The sequence below is a fragment of the Neospora caninum genome, chromosome VIII (assembly GCF_000208865.1).
Source record: "Neospora caninum Liverpool complete genome, chromosome VIII".
Classification (NCBI taxonomy): Eukaryota; Apicomplexa; class Conoidasida; order Eucoccidiorida; family Sarcocystidae; genus Neospora; species Neospora caninum.
Genome location: NC_018395.1, coordinates 2,562,538 through 2,578,605, shown reverse-complemented (window position 1 = coordinate 2,578,605; position 16,068 = coordinate 2,562,538). Strand labels below are relative to the sequence as shown.

Sequence of the window (16,068 nt, the reverse complement as noted above, 5' to 3'; positions counted from 1 at the left end):
TTCGCACTTCGCCAGGCGTCTGTCGACAGTGCAGTGCCGTGGAAGGCCTGCGATCTTTCATTTGCGGCGCTCATCCGGCGTCCAGGGGTCGGGAAGCCTGTCTTTTTCTCTCGCTGTTTCTTCCCTGCGGACCGTTCACTCGTGGCCAGGTGGAGGAGGCGACCTAGCATTTTCACCCCTGGTCGTCTTCTGTTGTTTTCTCCGCTCAGGTTTTCGACCCTCTTCTTCACACACGCTTCACCCCGTCTGACAAGACCCGATGAGAGACGCCTGAGAAAGACGCAGACGAGCGACGGCAACAGACTAGACAGACGCGTTCTCGCCCGTGCACACTGCATGCAACCAAATTCCCGAAGAAGCGTGCGGCCCTCGGACCCCGACGCGGGCGGTCTTCCTCGTCCACCGGACCAGTTCGGGATGGGAAGTGAAGAAGAGGGAGACGGGAGAAGTCGAAGGCGAAAGAGAGCGGGGAAACGAGCACACGGCCAAGGGTCTCGCGAACTTTTGTTTCGGTTTGTTGGGGCCTACTGCAGTGAGAAGCTTGTTCTCTCACGTGGTACTACGCGTGGATGAGAGTCGTGTTTTTAGGAATCGTCTTTTCCTGTTTCGCGCGCGTTGCTCGGCTTCCGAGCTTCTCGACGGCGTTTTTATGTCTGTGGAAGCGACGCCAACAAACCGTTGAAACCGACCTGCCCTCGACGCCTGTCGTTCTCGCCTCTCTCCCAATCGATCTCTTCTCGCTTTCTCTCGAGCGGCCGTTTCTCCGTCTTCCTGCAGTCTCTCTCTCTCTCGCAGTCTCCGTTCAGGTTCGAATGAGAAATACGTGTTTCAGTCGAGACGTCAAAGGAGGCCAAGTCACAAAGAAGGTGCAAAGATACAGAAAAAGACTGGGCAGAAGCACGAAACACAACGTTGCGTTTCCCTTGTAACGCGATCCCGTGTCTCTCCCTTGTCTCAGCCGACCTCGAACGGAAAAACGAAAGCTGCGCAAAGCCCTCGCGTCTCCTTTTCTCTCCCAAAAAAAAACAAGACGCGTACACCCGCGCTTTCACTCCCCTCGTCAAGACACTTCTCTTGCCCTCCGCCATCCTTTCTCCATCCTTTCTCCCTTCGTTCTCCCTTCTTCCTGTTGGTCTGGCGTGGAAACCGACCGCCTTCGAACCGCCGTTGCACACCGGGCGACCCGCTATGGCCGCCTTCCTTTTCGGCTGCTCGGGAGGTGGTCCTGAGTCGCACGCCACCGTTCCCTCTTGCTTTTCTGGTGTCTCCCTTTTCTTTCTCGGCTCTTGCTCCTCTTCCCTTGCGCGTTCCTTGCCTTCTGACGTATCTCCAGCCTGACTGTCGCCCCCGGGGGAGCCTACGGCAGACGCCGCGTGTCTGTGCACCCGGTTCCGGCTCTCCACGCTCGTCCCCTTCTCGTCCTCTTCCCACGTGGCCGTACGACCCTCCCTCACATCGGCACGCCGCTGCCCCATCCCGAGTTGCCCCAGTTGATGTTTGCCTTCGAGAAGTCCATCTCAGGGTGCGCCTGCTTGAACCGCTCGAGGAGCTCCGCCTGTCTCTGCTGATCGCTCGTCGGCAGTCCCGCAGCCTTCTGGCGCTGGTCGTACATCATCTTCTCCACCGTGGACCGCGTCTCTGCGTCCAGATCGCTCAGCTTCGAGTTCTGAGACGCACAGAAGCCCAGCAGTCCAGGAGGAAGAGGGGTGACAGCCTCAGCGCGACAGCGAAGAGGAGGGACAGCGCGAACGGAAGAAGAGCGAGAACAGAGGACGTGAGAGACGGGGACACTTTGCAACGAGCCTCCGCTTCTCGGAAGACAAATCGCCACGCGCTGCCAAACTTCCCGTCAACTCGAGAGGGCCATGAAAGGTTCTCTCTGTCGAGGTCTAAAACGGGTTTACAAAAAAAAGAAACTGGAAGAGAAAACGTGCAGTCGCCTGCTACGCGAAAGCCGCCTGCCCTACAAAAAGCAATGCTCTCGCCTGCTGTGTATCTACGGCCGTCTTCCCCCCGCAAAATGCATATCCATACCTAAAGAGACACAGAGAATATAGAGAGAGACTGCAAAAAAAGTATATAGATATCGACAGAGGGCTAGACAGAGAGACAGAGATCTCGCGCATCGATGGACCGCTCTACCGTTCTCGGTCGAGGAGGCAGCACACCGCATTCACGCCTCTACGTATATTAGAGATGTACAGGCCAACCAACTTGCACGAAGAGAAGGGGGAACAGACGGGAAGCTCGGCAGGCACGGATGGAGAGAACGATTGGCTGCGACGAGTCCTTTCCCCCGCAGGAGGCGTGGAGTTCATGTGCATCTGAAATGATTTCCCGACCTCTGGAACGATTTTCTTCGTGTCGATTTCTGGATCTCCTTGAACGACGCCAGCCCACCACCGCATGCTGTCTGCTTTCTCCAGATTCAAGTGAATGATTTTCTTGTCCTCGAGGGTCCACATGCAGTCGTCAGGCTTCACCTTCATGTGCAGTTTGCCGTCTGTCAAGACACCGGAAAGGGTGCGCCGCAACAGGCATCACGCGCACACGCGATGTTTCGCTGAAGAACGGCCACGGAGGTGGTTTCTCGTTCTGACGCGAGACTGTTTTTCTGCATTAGGGTGTCCACCCCCCCCCCCCCCCGCGTGTATGTGTGGGCTCGAAATCAGATTCCCGTCTCTCTCCGTGCAGCTGTTAGGCTCAGACAGAGCACGGCGTAGGTTCGTCAGACTCTGCTCGGAGGCGGGAGAGGCGCACCAACGCAACTGTTTCGGGTTTCGCCTCAACGTGGGTGTAAGCGAAACGAAACTCGCGTACCGATCAGAGGAGTTTGACCTCTCATGCCAACCTTCAGCGTTCCCGCGCCGATCTTCACGTCCCACTGCGAGGCTTTCGTCCCTTCTTGGACGGGGATGTACACGTCGACGGTGCCCAGCGTTTGCGTCCAGGTGTATCTACAGCGTGGCAAGGCCGCAACGGAGCAAACAAAAAGGCAACGATAAGCAGGCGAAATCTGAGCGCAGCGACGGCCCAGGGGGGGACGCGGCACGAGCCGGAAAGCTCGGCCGACACGACGGAAAGGCATCTGCCGCACAGGGCGACAAGGAGGGCGCGACAGTCGAGTGAGACAAGCGAAAAGGGGGGGGGACGATGAAGGGAAAAAACGCGAAGCGAACACGGCGCGTCGGGGAGAACTGTGGTGCGACGCAGATGTAAGCCGAGCAGTGACGAAAGGCGACTGCGACTTCTAAGAGGAGAGCCGCCTCTCCCTGTGCACCGCCAAGGCGGCACGAAGCAACTTGATCGGCGTCCCGTCAAGGAATGTGCGGGAACTGCGATTTGGCGGAGAAACGCACTGTTTGCCGCGAGGGAGGCAGACGTGCTGGGCAGTCGCGAGTCCGCGAGCATCGGGTTCACGACATACCTCGCGACTTCCGGTCAGGGAGGACGACCGCTTTCCCGTCCTCTGTGTTGTCCGTACTCACCTCTCTGTCTTGCCGCCATTTCCTTCAGGAGGGGGTTCGTTATCCTCTCCATCTTCGTCTCCACTTCCATCTTCGTCTCCACTTCCAGCTTCGTTTGTCTTCTTGTGCGGCTTGGCCTCCGCGGACGGCGCAGCTGTGCCCGCCTGAGACGCTGAGGCTGGGGGCTTATAGTCCGGGTTGAAGGCGCGTTCCTCTTCCTCCGTTAGCTCCTCGATCTTGTTCACTCCGATAGGTCTGCTGCTTGACGCCGAAGACGCGCTCGCGGCCATTCGCTTTGCTTCCTCCTGCTTCCTCCTCGCTTGCTCCGCCTCGCGTTGGTGCTTGCGTTCCATCTCCTTCTTTTCCTCCGCTCGCCTCCAGCCTTCCTCGAAGACTCTGTCCACGGCCTCTCGGCAGTGTGTCTTCCCTGCCGAGAAGAAATCCGTCTTTCTCTGGAGGAACCCGAAGAAGTAGCCCAACAAGGCGTCGATCCCGCCAGCTTGCTGCGCAACGGCCGTGAAGAGGCCGTCGAAGCGGGCGTCGCTCATGGCCTCGTCCAGAGTCGGCGTTTCCATCTTGGCACACGCAAGAAATGCGGGACACCGACCAGGAAAACAGTCCACGCGGGAGAAAAAAGAAAGTGCGGAGGAAAACGAGGCGAGACTGCGTTCTGAACTCGCGGAGAGAACGTGAACACCTGAACCCCTTTAGAGGCTGCGTGACGACGCTTCAACAGCACAGAGGTGACACAGAAAAACACGGGGGAGTGGAGAGGAATCTGGCGAGGGTAGAAAAGAGGAGAGGCACAGACGCGTCACGACCGAGGACCGCGGCCGGGAACGTTTCTTGTCTTGTTCGAGGCGACGACAGCACACCCGGCTCCTTAGGGTTGCCTTCGTCCCGTGGCTGTTGCGCTTCTTGAATGTCCAAATCCCCCGGAGAGGAGAAACCGAGGACGAGAAGAGGTAAATCCGCTGCACGACCAGCGCACTATGGACATGCAGCCAGTGGGCGGTGACGGCGGGTTTTCTACGCGGACTCGCGACAGACAACTCGGTTTCGACGCAGAAAAGGGAAAGGGACGAAAAGGCGCGGTACAGGCTGTCGACTAGGGGAAAACGCGATAACGAGAGGAAAGAAGAAGACATTTCAGGATTGCACGAACGACACGCAGGAATAGGTGGTGTGCTGACTGCTGTCGCTCCGCGCACGCGCGAGAGAAGTCGCAATGACCCCGCCGCACTCAAACTGCAAAGGACCAGCCTGGGGAAGATCCGACGTTTGACACACAAACGAAAACCTGCCGTCGCGCACGCAAAGGACGGTCGGGGCAAAGAGTGGCGCGCGCATTGCCGTGTTGACGGGACGGTGGGAGAAGCCTGAAGCGGGAGAAGGACACAGTAGAGAGAGACGGGATGCGCGGTACGGCGGATTTTCTGTCTGATTTGGGGAACGCGCGAGAGGACTCAGGCTTCTCCCATTTGGCTAGCCGAAATCGGCAAACGGTCATCAACGGGCACTTTGAGTGCGGTTGATACTCCAAACACGAGGGGCGTCGAAGGGGAACCGTCTGCCGAGCGTCGATCCCTTGTTTGCCATGAGGACGTCTGCTTATATCGGGGTCGTCTCTCGCTCCTAAATCTCTACTCGCTGTGAGTCTGAATGGCCTCCACCTCGAGTCCACACACCAGGAAGGTAACTGCTGCTACAGTTTCTCGGCGGAGTTGCACACTCAGGAAAAGACACAGAGGACGTCATATCTGCACTGCCTCTCACCGTGTCATCGCAGCTTCCGAGCGCCTTCGAAATCGGTTCGGCTGCGCACTTTTTAGGACGAGGTGCCGTAGTCGAAGGCCAAAAGTCGATTCTGAACCACAGATAGGAACGGCAACGGGGGAAGGAATGGCCCACGTCGACAGCCCACATCTTCGCGTCAGTAGCAGAAAACGCCAAGACAAGAGGCACGCCGCTCGGGAAACGCCCTTCTCGGTCCTGGGTTTTACTGCAGCACGCTAGCGCTGGCGAGGCTCGCCGTCGTTGCCCGACTTCCCCCCAGTTATATTTGTCTTGCTGTCCACGTGGCTTTCAGGCGCAGTTTGTACCCCCCACTGTGTGCTCATCACAAACTTCCAGGGTGACGGAGCGTTCCAGGGAGGCGCCCCTGGCTACGGACACGGAAGGAGAGAAGATTCCGCGATCTTCTCACACTAGCCTGCAGCGGACGCTGAAAAATGAGTACGTGGCTGCGTAACTGGAACAAAGCGCCGTTCAAAAAACGGCCCCGGGGGGTTGCAGCCCATCACATCTCTTCCCTGTAAGGCTTTTCCACAGCCGTTGCTCCTTTTGCTGTCTTTGGAATCGAGACAGTTGACCCGAATCTGGGCGTTGTGTTGCTCTCGCATCGGTCCGTGTGCCCGCTCTCCCCTAGGAGACAGTGTTTTTGGCACGGAAATTCGCTGCGCGAGGACTACGGAGTAGCGACAAACGACGACCGAGCTAGATGGGTCGGTCGCGGACGGAGACTGCACAGGCAGAGCAAGGAAGAGCCTTGTGGGAGAACCGGTGTGCAGGGATATCTCGGGTGCGTAGCCTGCGCCGCTCTCACGTTGAACACTGAACCACACGCAGGAACCAAGCAGGATGTCGGGGAGCATTCGTCTCAAGATTTTCCTCAGGGATCATCTGTGGGGCTTTGGCGCGCCCAGAAAGCGGTTTCGTTCACCCAGCAACAGCTTTGCTCTTTCTACTATGTTGGAAGCGACTATGCGTGATTGCGCTCATCCACGTCCTGCGTGTGGGGGCTGCACGTGTGCCTCGCACGGGTATCACAAGGAACCCATCATTTGCGAAGTCTCGTTCGGGCTCTGTACCCGACGATCGCTTCAGGCATCGGTTCGCGGGGCAGTTTCGCTGCAACTAGGCGCCACCCACTTCTCTCTTGGTCACGCTTCTAGGGCTGTCGCGTCTGTCCACAGCCGAACAGACTCAGGATGACATTTGCCCCGTTACGCGCGTGCGCGCGCGCGTCAGGCGCCCACGGGCGGGATACGAAGCGTTGTCACTACTGCGTTTGTGATCTTTGGCAGGGCGATCGATGCTCGAAAGAGGAGGCTCTCCAGCCCCCCCCTTCGGCAGGCCGCGGTATATCAACTTTTTTTTTCGAACGGCAGCGGCTCAGATGGCCAGCAGAGCTGCGCAGGGAAGGCACGCGTTTAAAGGAACGAAAGGAAGAACGAAAAAGAACAGCAGGAGAGCCGCGACACCCGGTTGCCCAAATGGGTCTGTTTCGCTGACACGCATCTTAAATATAAACAAAGGAGCAAGCGACGAGTGAGGGCGAGAGAGGCGATGACCCTCGGAGGAACGCGTGAAGCAAAGCTCACCTTCACCGCCACTTCCATTCACTTTGGAAAACCAGCAGGCTTCGTCTCAGAGTCCACAACAGCGACGAGCGCGAATGGCCGATTGGCCACTCTACCCTCTTGCCTGGGGGACGGGAATCTGTTCCCGATTGCAGATTCAAACGCGGCGGCCGTGGGTCTAAACTTCAATCTACGAAGGAGCTCTACAGATCTAAGCTGGACTTGAAATCAACTACCGGGAACGAAGTAAATACGTCTAGCGCTGTGGGCACCACGGGTGGACGACGTGAGCGCACTGCCTCATTGGAACTGTTCGGTACCTGCAGGCGATGCTGGGGACTTCTTCATCTCAGACCGTGTGTGCCATCGAAGGGAAAGGAAGGGAGCAGTGTTTCTGAAGTGACAGGAAAGTTGCTGTGACCGGCGCGCGAGTCGCCAGAATCTGAATGAAAAAAGACGACTTCACTGGCGCATTATCCTACGCAGGGTGCCGCGCAGCTTTTAGATGAGCCTCAACGAGCCGCGGCATTCTGCGACACACGTTTGATTCCTCCTCAGCTGGAACGCGCTGGCTTGTCGTCATCGCCAAGGCGAGGAGTGGGCGTCAGGGGTTGAAAGTGAGAATCTCCGCCGCCGGGTGGGGTGTACAGGGAGGCTTCCTGCCGTGCTTCTCGCTGTCGAATTTCGGGACCTCGTTGTGCGTCTCGTGGAATCTTTGGCGGTCTCTCGCGTCTCTCAGACAACGCTTCCGTTGCCCAACCTGAGTCCGCCGGTCTGATGGATGCAACATCGTGTGTCTGGCCCCGAGTCGTCCCCGAGCTAGTGCCGGGTAAGTGGACTCCCGTGCGCGCGCATTCAGTGTTTCGGCGAGGCCTGCAGGCATGCAGCATCGAGAGCGACGCTTCGGTCGTACAAAAGGTGTGCTTCCACCAGAGCCGCAGTCTGTTTCCAGGTGTACACTAGTTGTGGATCGGCAATTTCCAGAGCACATGGGCATACGTCCTCCGCCCGAATCCGAATTTTCGGTCGGGCTGCGCCACGCGGAGGCTCGACGTCTGGACTAGCGCCGCTGGCGACACTGTGGGCGGTGGCAAACATATCTTTGTAAAGACTATCGAGGGATTACGTGTAACATTTGGCCCTTTTCTGTATGCCTCTTTTATACGTCGTTGTGGCTTTTTTGTGCAGACCGCCGTCTTTCAGGTCTGCTGTCCTGCCTACGAAGGACATCGACGCCTCTCTTCCGCAGGTTCACGGCGAGGCGCGCTGACCTCCCGTTCCCAGGCGACGGCGCCTTCCGTTTCCAAGCCTTCGTTGTTACCGCTGAACCCCCGCCGGGCGCAGAGGGCGTCGACGCAGACGCAGCTTCTGCCACGACGGACACGAGGAAGCCGAAGCGACTTCCCACTGGTTCCTTTCGGCGCGCCAAAAGGATCGCCAATGCACTGCCGTCTCTGCTGGTGGCGGCGTTTGCCGCTGTGATCCTCCTGGCGGCCTTCTGGACGCTTCCCGAGCAGCCGATGCGGTTTCTTGCTGGGGTGGAACAGCCGGAGGGAGAACGCCGCTTGGTGGGACACCGGAGGCCGGTCACCGCCCCGCGTGGCGCCCGGCAGCATCTGCTGGTGCATCCAGTAGCAGCGTGGACGGTCTAGCTGCCTTACTCGGTGGCATCTCTCTGAGAGTAGCCGCCACGGAAGGGCGCGCAGCGCCCTGCGCCGACTCGAGAAAGAGATATCAGCCACGCGAGCGAAAAGTGAATGGGTGGCCAACAGACGTCGACAAGCACATGACTTGGCCAAGACTTCAAAGGCGCGTCCGCTAAGGCTGAGCATCCGGGCGAACGCCCTTCTACGCCGTGAGGCGATGTACACGGCGGCAAAAATGGAACGTCTGACTGCGACTGAAGGCCGCGCTCGTGAACAGAGGCGGAGACGGGCGCGAGAACGTGCACTGGCGAGTCGGCGAGGCGAGGTCGAGCCCCTCCAGGACGGCTCCAGTTCTTCGTTGGAGGCGAGCGCCATGGAAACAGACAAGTACGTGTTTCTGGGGAGAACTGAGAGAAGCGAGGAGACGACAAAAACTCCGCGCGCGTGTGCGTGAATGGGGAAACCCACTGGGTAACCCCTGGAAAAAGGCGCAGACCTGGGCAAGAGAGAAGGCTGTGACATGGTGCCGTGGACCCGAAGTTTGAGAGTTCGGTCGCGCCGCACAGGGCGCTTGCGTGGAACCGTCCCTTGCAAGTTTGGTGCTCGTTTCGCTGACGTGTTATCTGCTTCGCGCGGTTTTTGTTTCTGCAGGGAGTAGGGCTAAACCGGTCGACAGAGTCATGTGCTGACGCGCGGAGGCATCTCGCTACTGCAGTGGGCTGTCCACCGGCAGGCAGGTTTCGTGGTCCTGGAGCGGAGGAAAGGCTCTAAAGGTATCGTAGCAGCCTCGCTCACCCACGCGGGCGTTCTACGGGCATCGCCAGGCGATCCTGTACACTTCTCCGGATAGCCAACCCGTCGACATCCCTTCCGTACCCGTGAGTTCGCCTGGCGTGTACGGCGGCTGCGTCCCGCAGGGGGAACACACTCTGGATCGAGATCTGTTCTCTGAGCCTGTAGCATCCCGACTTTATACAGACGACGGGTTTCACTTTGTCTTTTCATCAGTCCGGAGGTTGCCAGCCGTGAAGCAACAGTCGCGGACTGTCGCAGCCACGGCTTAGTAGCAGATGGGAAACGACGCCCCCATGATTCAAGCGGGAAAGCTTTGCTTCTGCATTGCGAAGAGCATGCGAGACTTGTTGCCGCATGCAAACAGCGTTGCGTCAGCCGACGCTTTGTAGCATCAGTAACATGAATCATGCAGGTTTTATGGTAGGCTATATGCAGGCGCGAGTCGCCAGGTTTGTTGGGGCATTCGCAGGTGTTCGTGTACACACACATCCCCTAATACAGCACATTCGAATTCGCAGATTCTACCGGATGGATCATTGTATTGTACCATGGCACTTTCGCTTTTTGCTTCGTCTTTGAATGTGGATTCGCCCGCCCAGAAATATCTTTTCTGTACAATTTCTTTTGTGGCGGCCTCACTGTGAAACCTGTGCCATGTCATTTCGGCCCCATGTGTTTGCGTCTAACTGATGCCACTCGTCTTCCTGTAGATGCATTGTATCTACGCTGACTCAAAACGTTTCAATAGTGACGAAGCTTCTCATTCCATTTTTTCGGCTTAAAAAAAGAGCGTAAATCATTCGGGAAGCGACAGGACGCGAGGTGATGCGTCTGACGGTCGCGTCGGTAACACCGCGCCCGACGCTCCAGACCGCTGCGTAAACTGTTGAACTAACTGACGGAAGTAGGATCGGAGGGGGACGCTGCATTCATAAATGTGAAGAAACGCTCAAACACGAACCAGCGCCTGTATTATGTACGCGGCGTCCCCGGCTCCGGACGCCTTGCGCCAAGCCAAGCGGGAGGCGAACTCCCTCCAGTGAAGCAAGATGCCACGACAGAAAACTGCTGGAATCAGGTTTCAAAAACAGAAATCCACAGGTCCACATGCTTCAATCCTACGCTCGACTGCGCGGGCAGCCGATATATGCAGAGACACAGGACATTTTGCGCGGCACAGCACCGTAATGTGGCAACCGCCTTTTCCCACGATAAGTCGCGATGAATGAGAACGCATCACCCTTCTGCCTTTTTGTGTTCCCGCGAAAAGTGATTTCCTAGAACGACAGGGCTTTGTGAGCCTGCCGCTAGCGTCGCTAGAGCAGGCTTTAAGCCTTTCCCTGGACGCATGCAGCCCCAACGCGCATGCAGCACATTCGATCGGAACCAAACGTCCGCATTCCACGGCACATTATGTGTTTGCACACGTCCAGAGACCCCCCGTGTGTGCTAGTTTTCGTGTGTGACTCCGGATGGGAATGGTGTCAACGCGACGCGAAGAAGCTTGTTAATCCTGTGGTACGTGGGCATTCGAGTTTTCGCGCCACGGCCGCACGCGAGGCGTGCCGCAGGGACTGCAGCCGGCCTGCACAGAGCCCGTCGAAGTCGAAAATGTCTTTGCCGTTCGCCTTCTTGCTCACCCAGACGCGCTGTTTGTTGAGGTGTCCGTATACAGCAACCCCAGGCGAGTGCAGGCGAGGCGCGACTCGAGGTTCACAGGCACGCGCGCTTCTCCGCGGAGACGCCGTATCTGAACCCGGGCTGCGCTCAAACTCCCTGTGTTTCAAAAGACACATCATCAGTCGCGCTGCGAAGCCGAGTCGTCTCGCACCGTCCGAAACCCAGATTTTTCTGCGAACTTTTGCAACGCCAACCTCGTACCAGCTCGACGAGACTGGAAGTTCGGTCCGACCGCGCCGGTTGCAGCCAGCGAAGGCACACACAAAAAGTGACTCTTTCCATCATTTCCCCTCTTGCCTTCGAACGCACGAAAAGCCTCAGACGCATGTGGGTTTACCACGCGAACCCAAATGGGGTGCGCTCTCCCGCGCGTCTCACAGCAGTTCGCGCTGCGCTCCGCTGAGGACGGGAGATGCTCTTCGCGCTTCGAGCTTGTCATCTCAGTTCCTCTCGCGGCGTCCTGGCTTCCCTTCGTCGGTTTGTTTTCCGGTTTCGTTGGCGAGTTTTTGCCAATCTCCTTGCGATAAGGCGGACAACTCGCTTCAGATGGTCAATGCGCTTTCTTCTGCACGGCACTTTTGGACAGGGTTCCCTTCCCCCTCGTCCCTTTCCTCGCTTCTTCCAGATGTGTTTCCGAAGGCAGCCCAACCCGACACTTGCTCACCGCGAAACGCCTTCCTCAGCCGCCTTCCCGAAGGCGCAAAAGACTTGGAAACGGCGACAGGGGAGAGAAGACGCGAAGGGGACTGGGGGCGCGCGGGTGGCGAACCAGCGACTGGGGGCGAGGGAGACACACGCGGAAGAGGCCGTGGGATGCATGCAAAAGAGCGCTGTGCGGCCTCGTGTTTGCGGCACGCCGAGCGAAGACTTGTCGGCGTGACTCCTCAGGAATATTTCTCGGTTGTCAAAGACGTCGCGAAGTACCACGAATTCGTGCCATGGTGCAAGGTGAGAGCACGGCGCACTCAAACACCGCGTGGGGCGCGACACGCGTCTTTCTTTTCCTGGCACTGAGAATTAAGCGTATCGGTCGTGGGACGGTTCTCTCAGGGACATGGGCACCTGTGCTTCCAGAAGCCATGGAAGGAGAACAGGATGACACAGAAGAGACCTTACGACGGGCGCGCACGGACCTGGTGGCGGATTCTGAAGCTGTTGGGGCTGTAGCAGAAAGAAGGGGATGCGGAGGACATAAAGGATTCTTTCACTTCTGCCGAGCTTCCCGAGCTTTCCTTTTCGAGTCACTTTGCGAGATTATGTTTCACCTCTTCGCTTTGAAGGAGACACCAGCGGAGAAAAGCCGGCAACGAAAAAGGTCTCCGGAGACAGGAGGCGTATTGCAAGGCGACGGGTCTCTTGCCGCGATGTCTCCCGTGCATTCATGCCGTTCTCTGTCCTCCCTCCTCGCTTGAGTCATGATTGGCTCTTTTTTCAAACGGAACGCGGCGTTCGGCAAGAATGTGTTTCCCGTCAGGACCACATTCCATCTTTGGTAATTCAAACACCGCGTCCCAGCGGGTCTGAGCGCGTAACACTTTCCGCTTCGTGAGGGATCTCCTGTGTCGCGTGGCGTCTTTCTTCACCTCAGGAGAGTCGAATTGTGAAACCACCTGTCGGGGGAAACGATGGGCGCGAGAGCTTTGAGGCGGAGCTTGTCGTCGGCTTCGGCCTCGTTTCCGACCGATACACTTCAAGGGTGTCGTCCCAGTGCCCGCCTGCAAGCGCCGCTTCCTCCCGTTCTTCTTCGCCATTTCGTGTGACAGTCGACGCGGCAGATTCGAGTGTCTTTAAGACATTGGTATGTCCCTCCGGTTGCCGCGTATAAACCTCACGAGATGCGCGGGCTTGCCGGCCGCCGATGACGGCGGTCCAGGGTGCACAGCCCTCGTCGCTGGTGGCAGGCATATCTCGCCCCGCGGGCGACGTCGAGGCACAGAACGGAACGAACCGGTGATGGTTTAGGACTCGCCGCTTGTGCCTCGCCTCTAGCATAGGTGACTGTGGACGCGACCGGTTTTTCTCCAGGAATGGATCGTTTCTTCTCGTAAATCAAGAAGCGTTCTTCCTGTGCAACGCGCTTGCGCCTTTTTGCCTTCCACATGACGTCAGCTTCGCCGGCGACTACAGCCCTTCAAAGTTGTGTTTCTAGGGCTTTTTTGCGTCATGCCTGTCGCGTCGGCGTCTTCCATTGAGTCGCCTTTTGCTTAGTTTAACGTCGCTGGTCGTTTGCTGTCCAGGTTTGTTTTCTTCCGCAGCGGGGGGAACTGTCCTCCGTGGCCTTCCGGCGTCGCTCCTTTTTCTTCCTCCTTCCCTTCTTTTTCTCGTTTTTTCGCAGTTTCGTCTCTCTTCCCATCCGAGACGCATTCCACTTCCGCCACCCATGGCCCTTGCTGCTTAGCTTGCTCGTGGATCTCTTGCAGGTTAACTGCTGGGAATTCCGTCCTCTGCCTGGCTGCACGAGGTCATGCAGCGTCGACTTCACAATCGAGTTTGAGGTAAGTTCTAAATATACTGGTGGCAGACGCGACCTCTGCACCATACGGGCTCCACACCGTGTGCACAGCCATCTCGTTTAAATGCATGTACCCAAGTAGTACCATATATATATATATATATATATATATATATATTTATGTGGGCATGCGTATACACTTAGACGTGCTCGTGACTGACCCCTGTCTGTACAAACAGCCAAACTGGTGATCGGTAGTCGCCGACCCAACTAGACTGTCTTCCCCGGGATTTTGTCGGCCGTGTCGCGTGCGTGCTTCACCAGGAAAAGAAGTGACATGTCGCGTGAACTGCATGCGACGCGTGGCTGAAAATCAGTCTTCACTCGCGCGTCCATTCTTCCTTTCGATCTTCCACTGAAGCATTGGTTTGCGAGATGTCACTTTTTTTTGCCTGTCTCGCTTCGCCTTTGAGCGTCGTGTCTCGCCTCGATCGCCCGCCTCTCTGTCTCTCCTGGCACACGCTTCGCACGTCGCCCCACGTGCGGGGCGATCCCCTTTTTTCGCGCTGCCCTTTGTCGTCTCTGAATCTGCTTCGTGTGTTTCTTTCTGTCTGTCCTCCGCGGGGTCTCCTGGCAGTTTAACAGTTCGCTCCATCAGCACTTGGCGGGTCTGTTTTTGAACGACGTGGCCGCCACCATGGGGCGCTGTTTCGATGCCCGAGTGGCGGCGCTCTACGGCCTTTCGTCTCCGTCTCCTGACACCACGTTCTCACCTTCCGGTTCACGTTCGCCATCTGCATCCTCGTGGGCTCCGCATTTTCCCTCTTCCTCGCAGAACGACGACTCCGCGTCTTCTTTCTCTAGCTGTCCTCAACAAGGCTGCACGCCGTCCTTCGAGGTTCATCCCGACGTGCCGGAGAACAGGCTCGCGAAAAGAAGAGGAGCGCCAGCAGCAGGGACACCGGAGGCAAGAGGGGACTGCGGGGACGCTCCGGCGATGCCACACAGCGAAGCCGATGCGGGGGCGACTCTCGAGAGAACAGACGTTCCGGAAGCGGCCGAGGCAGACGATCGGACAAGCGACAGAAGAAGCGCGAGGTGCGCATCCACCCTAGGAACCCGCCCAGGAAGCGCGTCAGCTCTGTCGTGCTCCGCCCGCGACGAAGAAGAAGGCGCCGAGATCTGCGCTGAGTCGGGTCTCCGAGGCGTTCTGCCAAGGACACACGTGACGCAGGGACACACGTGCGACGTAGGGAAGGCATCTGCTTTCCCGCTGTCGAATCAGGCCCTCAATGGTCAGTTTTCTCCGGCGAGAAAAGCACCCCGGAAGTGGAGGAGCAGTGTGGGTGCACAGACATACAGACATAGATACAGGTTGAATGTTCGACTTTTCAGTCGATTCGTGCCTCCGCTGTCCACGGTGTTGAAATGGACTTGCTAAAAATCGCGTGCGCAGAGCGACACGGTCAAAAGGTGAAGCGTGGAGCGCCGGGAACCGTCTCTCCTTTTCTCGTCTGCATGCGTGCTGCAGTTTTTACGGTTGCTACACCTGTGGTCTGAAGCGTGGTCTCACTCAGGAGAGAAGGGGACTCGACACATGAGAACCAAACGCTCTGAAAGTGCATGTCGCTTGCGTGTCGGACGTTGTTCAGGTTCGCCGTCCCCTGCAGACCTGGCGTTCTTACTTGGTCGTCTAAGGCGACTCCGAAAATCCTCTTCTTCTCCCTGTTCTTCTCCCTGTTCTTCTCCTGGTCTTCCCTCTTCTTCCTCTTCTCTCTCGTCTGTTTCCTCTGCCTCTTTTCCAGCTGCTGGTTGTGAAGGCGTGATTTCACCGCACCTGGACGGAGCCCGTCCGCCTCGCTCTGGGCTACCCACTGGGGCCTCTGTGGAGCCTGCCCTCGAGCGTTCGGAGAGGCGAGTGAAAGAGGACGAATCGATTTCCTCTCCACAACAAGCGCGTTCTTTTTCGTCTCCCTCCCGTCTGTCCGCGCTCGAGGAACGCCTAGCGAGACAGCTGCTGCTAGGCCCTAACCCTCGCGCAACGGCCTCTGTCATCGCCGTTTTTCTTGCCTTGGATCCGCGCACACCAGTTCCGGAGTTGAACCCTCTCACGCAGACGAGTAGCGTCCGATCTGGACGGGCACCCAGAGAAGGCGAAACGAAACGAGGGAAAGGCCAAGAAAAAGAGATCCAAAGGGCGAATCCCGTGAGCAGACGGCGTGGGAAGCGACGGGTAGAGGCGGGGGATAACCAGGTGATGGCCTTTGACACAGAGCAGGAAAACCGCGGAGAGCGCAGCGCCACGGCGGAACCTGGTTTCGACGTCGAGGAGGCAGAACGCAGTCTGGTACAGGCTCTGAGGGATTTGGTAAATCACTGGACACATCACACACACGGATCGGCGCGTTCTCGGTGGTGCCGACGGAAGACCTACAACGTACCTAAAACGCGTAACTCTTTATGATGGACGCACAGCGCACGCAAGTTGGTGTACCCATAAGAGAATGGAGGGGGAAAGAAACGCGAGTGAAGAAAGGTTTTTGATCCAGACCGCGGGCTTTCCGCGCAACGTGCACTGTCAGCCCTACGCTCCAGACACAGGACAGTTCGCGAAACGTGGGGAAAGCCAGAAAGAATCATAAAGATGCCCGGTTTTGCCCACTTCC

The 16,068-nt window shown here is 57.7% G+C and overlaps 3 protein-coding genes across 3 annotated transcripts; 1 reads left to right on the top strand and 2 right to left on the bottom strand.

The window, feature by feature from the left end:
- Window positions 1-1,450: 1,450 nt before the first annotated feature.
- NCLIV_033320 (hypothetical protein) lies at window positions 1,451-4,042 on the bottom strand (the record flags this gene model as incomplete). Its single annotated transcript, XM_003883528.1, has 4 exons — window positions 1,451-1,666; window positions 2,343-2,503; window positions 2,821-2,957; window positions 3,489-4,042. The coding sequence occupies 4 exons, from the start codon at window positions 4,040-4,042 to the stop codon at window positions 1,451-1,453; spliced, it is 1,068 nt and encodes a 355-aa protein (XP_003883577.1).
- A 4,444-nt stretch (window positions 4,043-8,486) lies between these two features.
- On the bottom strand, window positions 8,487-9,678 carry NCLIV_033310 (hypothetical protein; the record flags this gene model as incomplete). Its single annotated transcript, XM_003883527.1, has 2 exons — window positions 8,487-8,872; window positions 9,186-9,678. 2 exons carry the CDS (start codon window positions 9,676-9,678, stop codon window positions 8,487-8,489), a joined length of 879 nt encoding a protein of 292 aa, XP_003883576.1.
- Window positions 9,679-11,362: 1,684 nt separating this feature from the next.
- NCLIV_033300 (hypothetical protein) lies at window positions 11,363-15,866 on the top strand (the record flags this gene model as incomplete). Its single annotated transcript, XM_003883526.1, has 6 exons — window positions 11,363-11,384; window positions 11,590-11,891; window positions 12,539-12,748; window positions 13,371-13,445; window positions 14,040-14,697; window positions 15,097-15,866. The coding sequence occupies 6 exons, from the start codon at window positions 11,363-11,365 to the stop codon at window positions 15,864-15,866; spliced, it is 2,037 nt and encodes a 678-aa protein (XP_003883575.1).
- Between the last annotated feature and the right edge of the window lie 202 nt (window positions 15,867-16,068).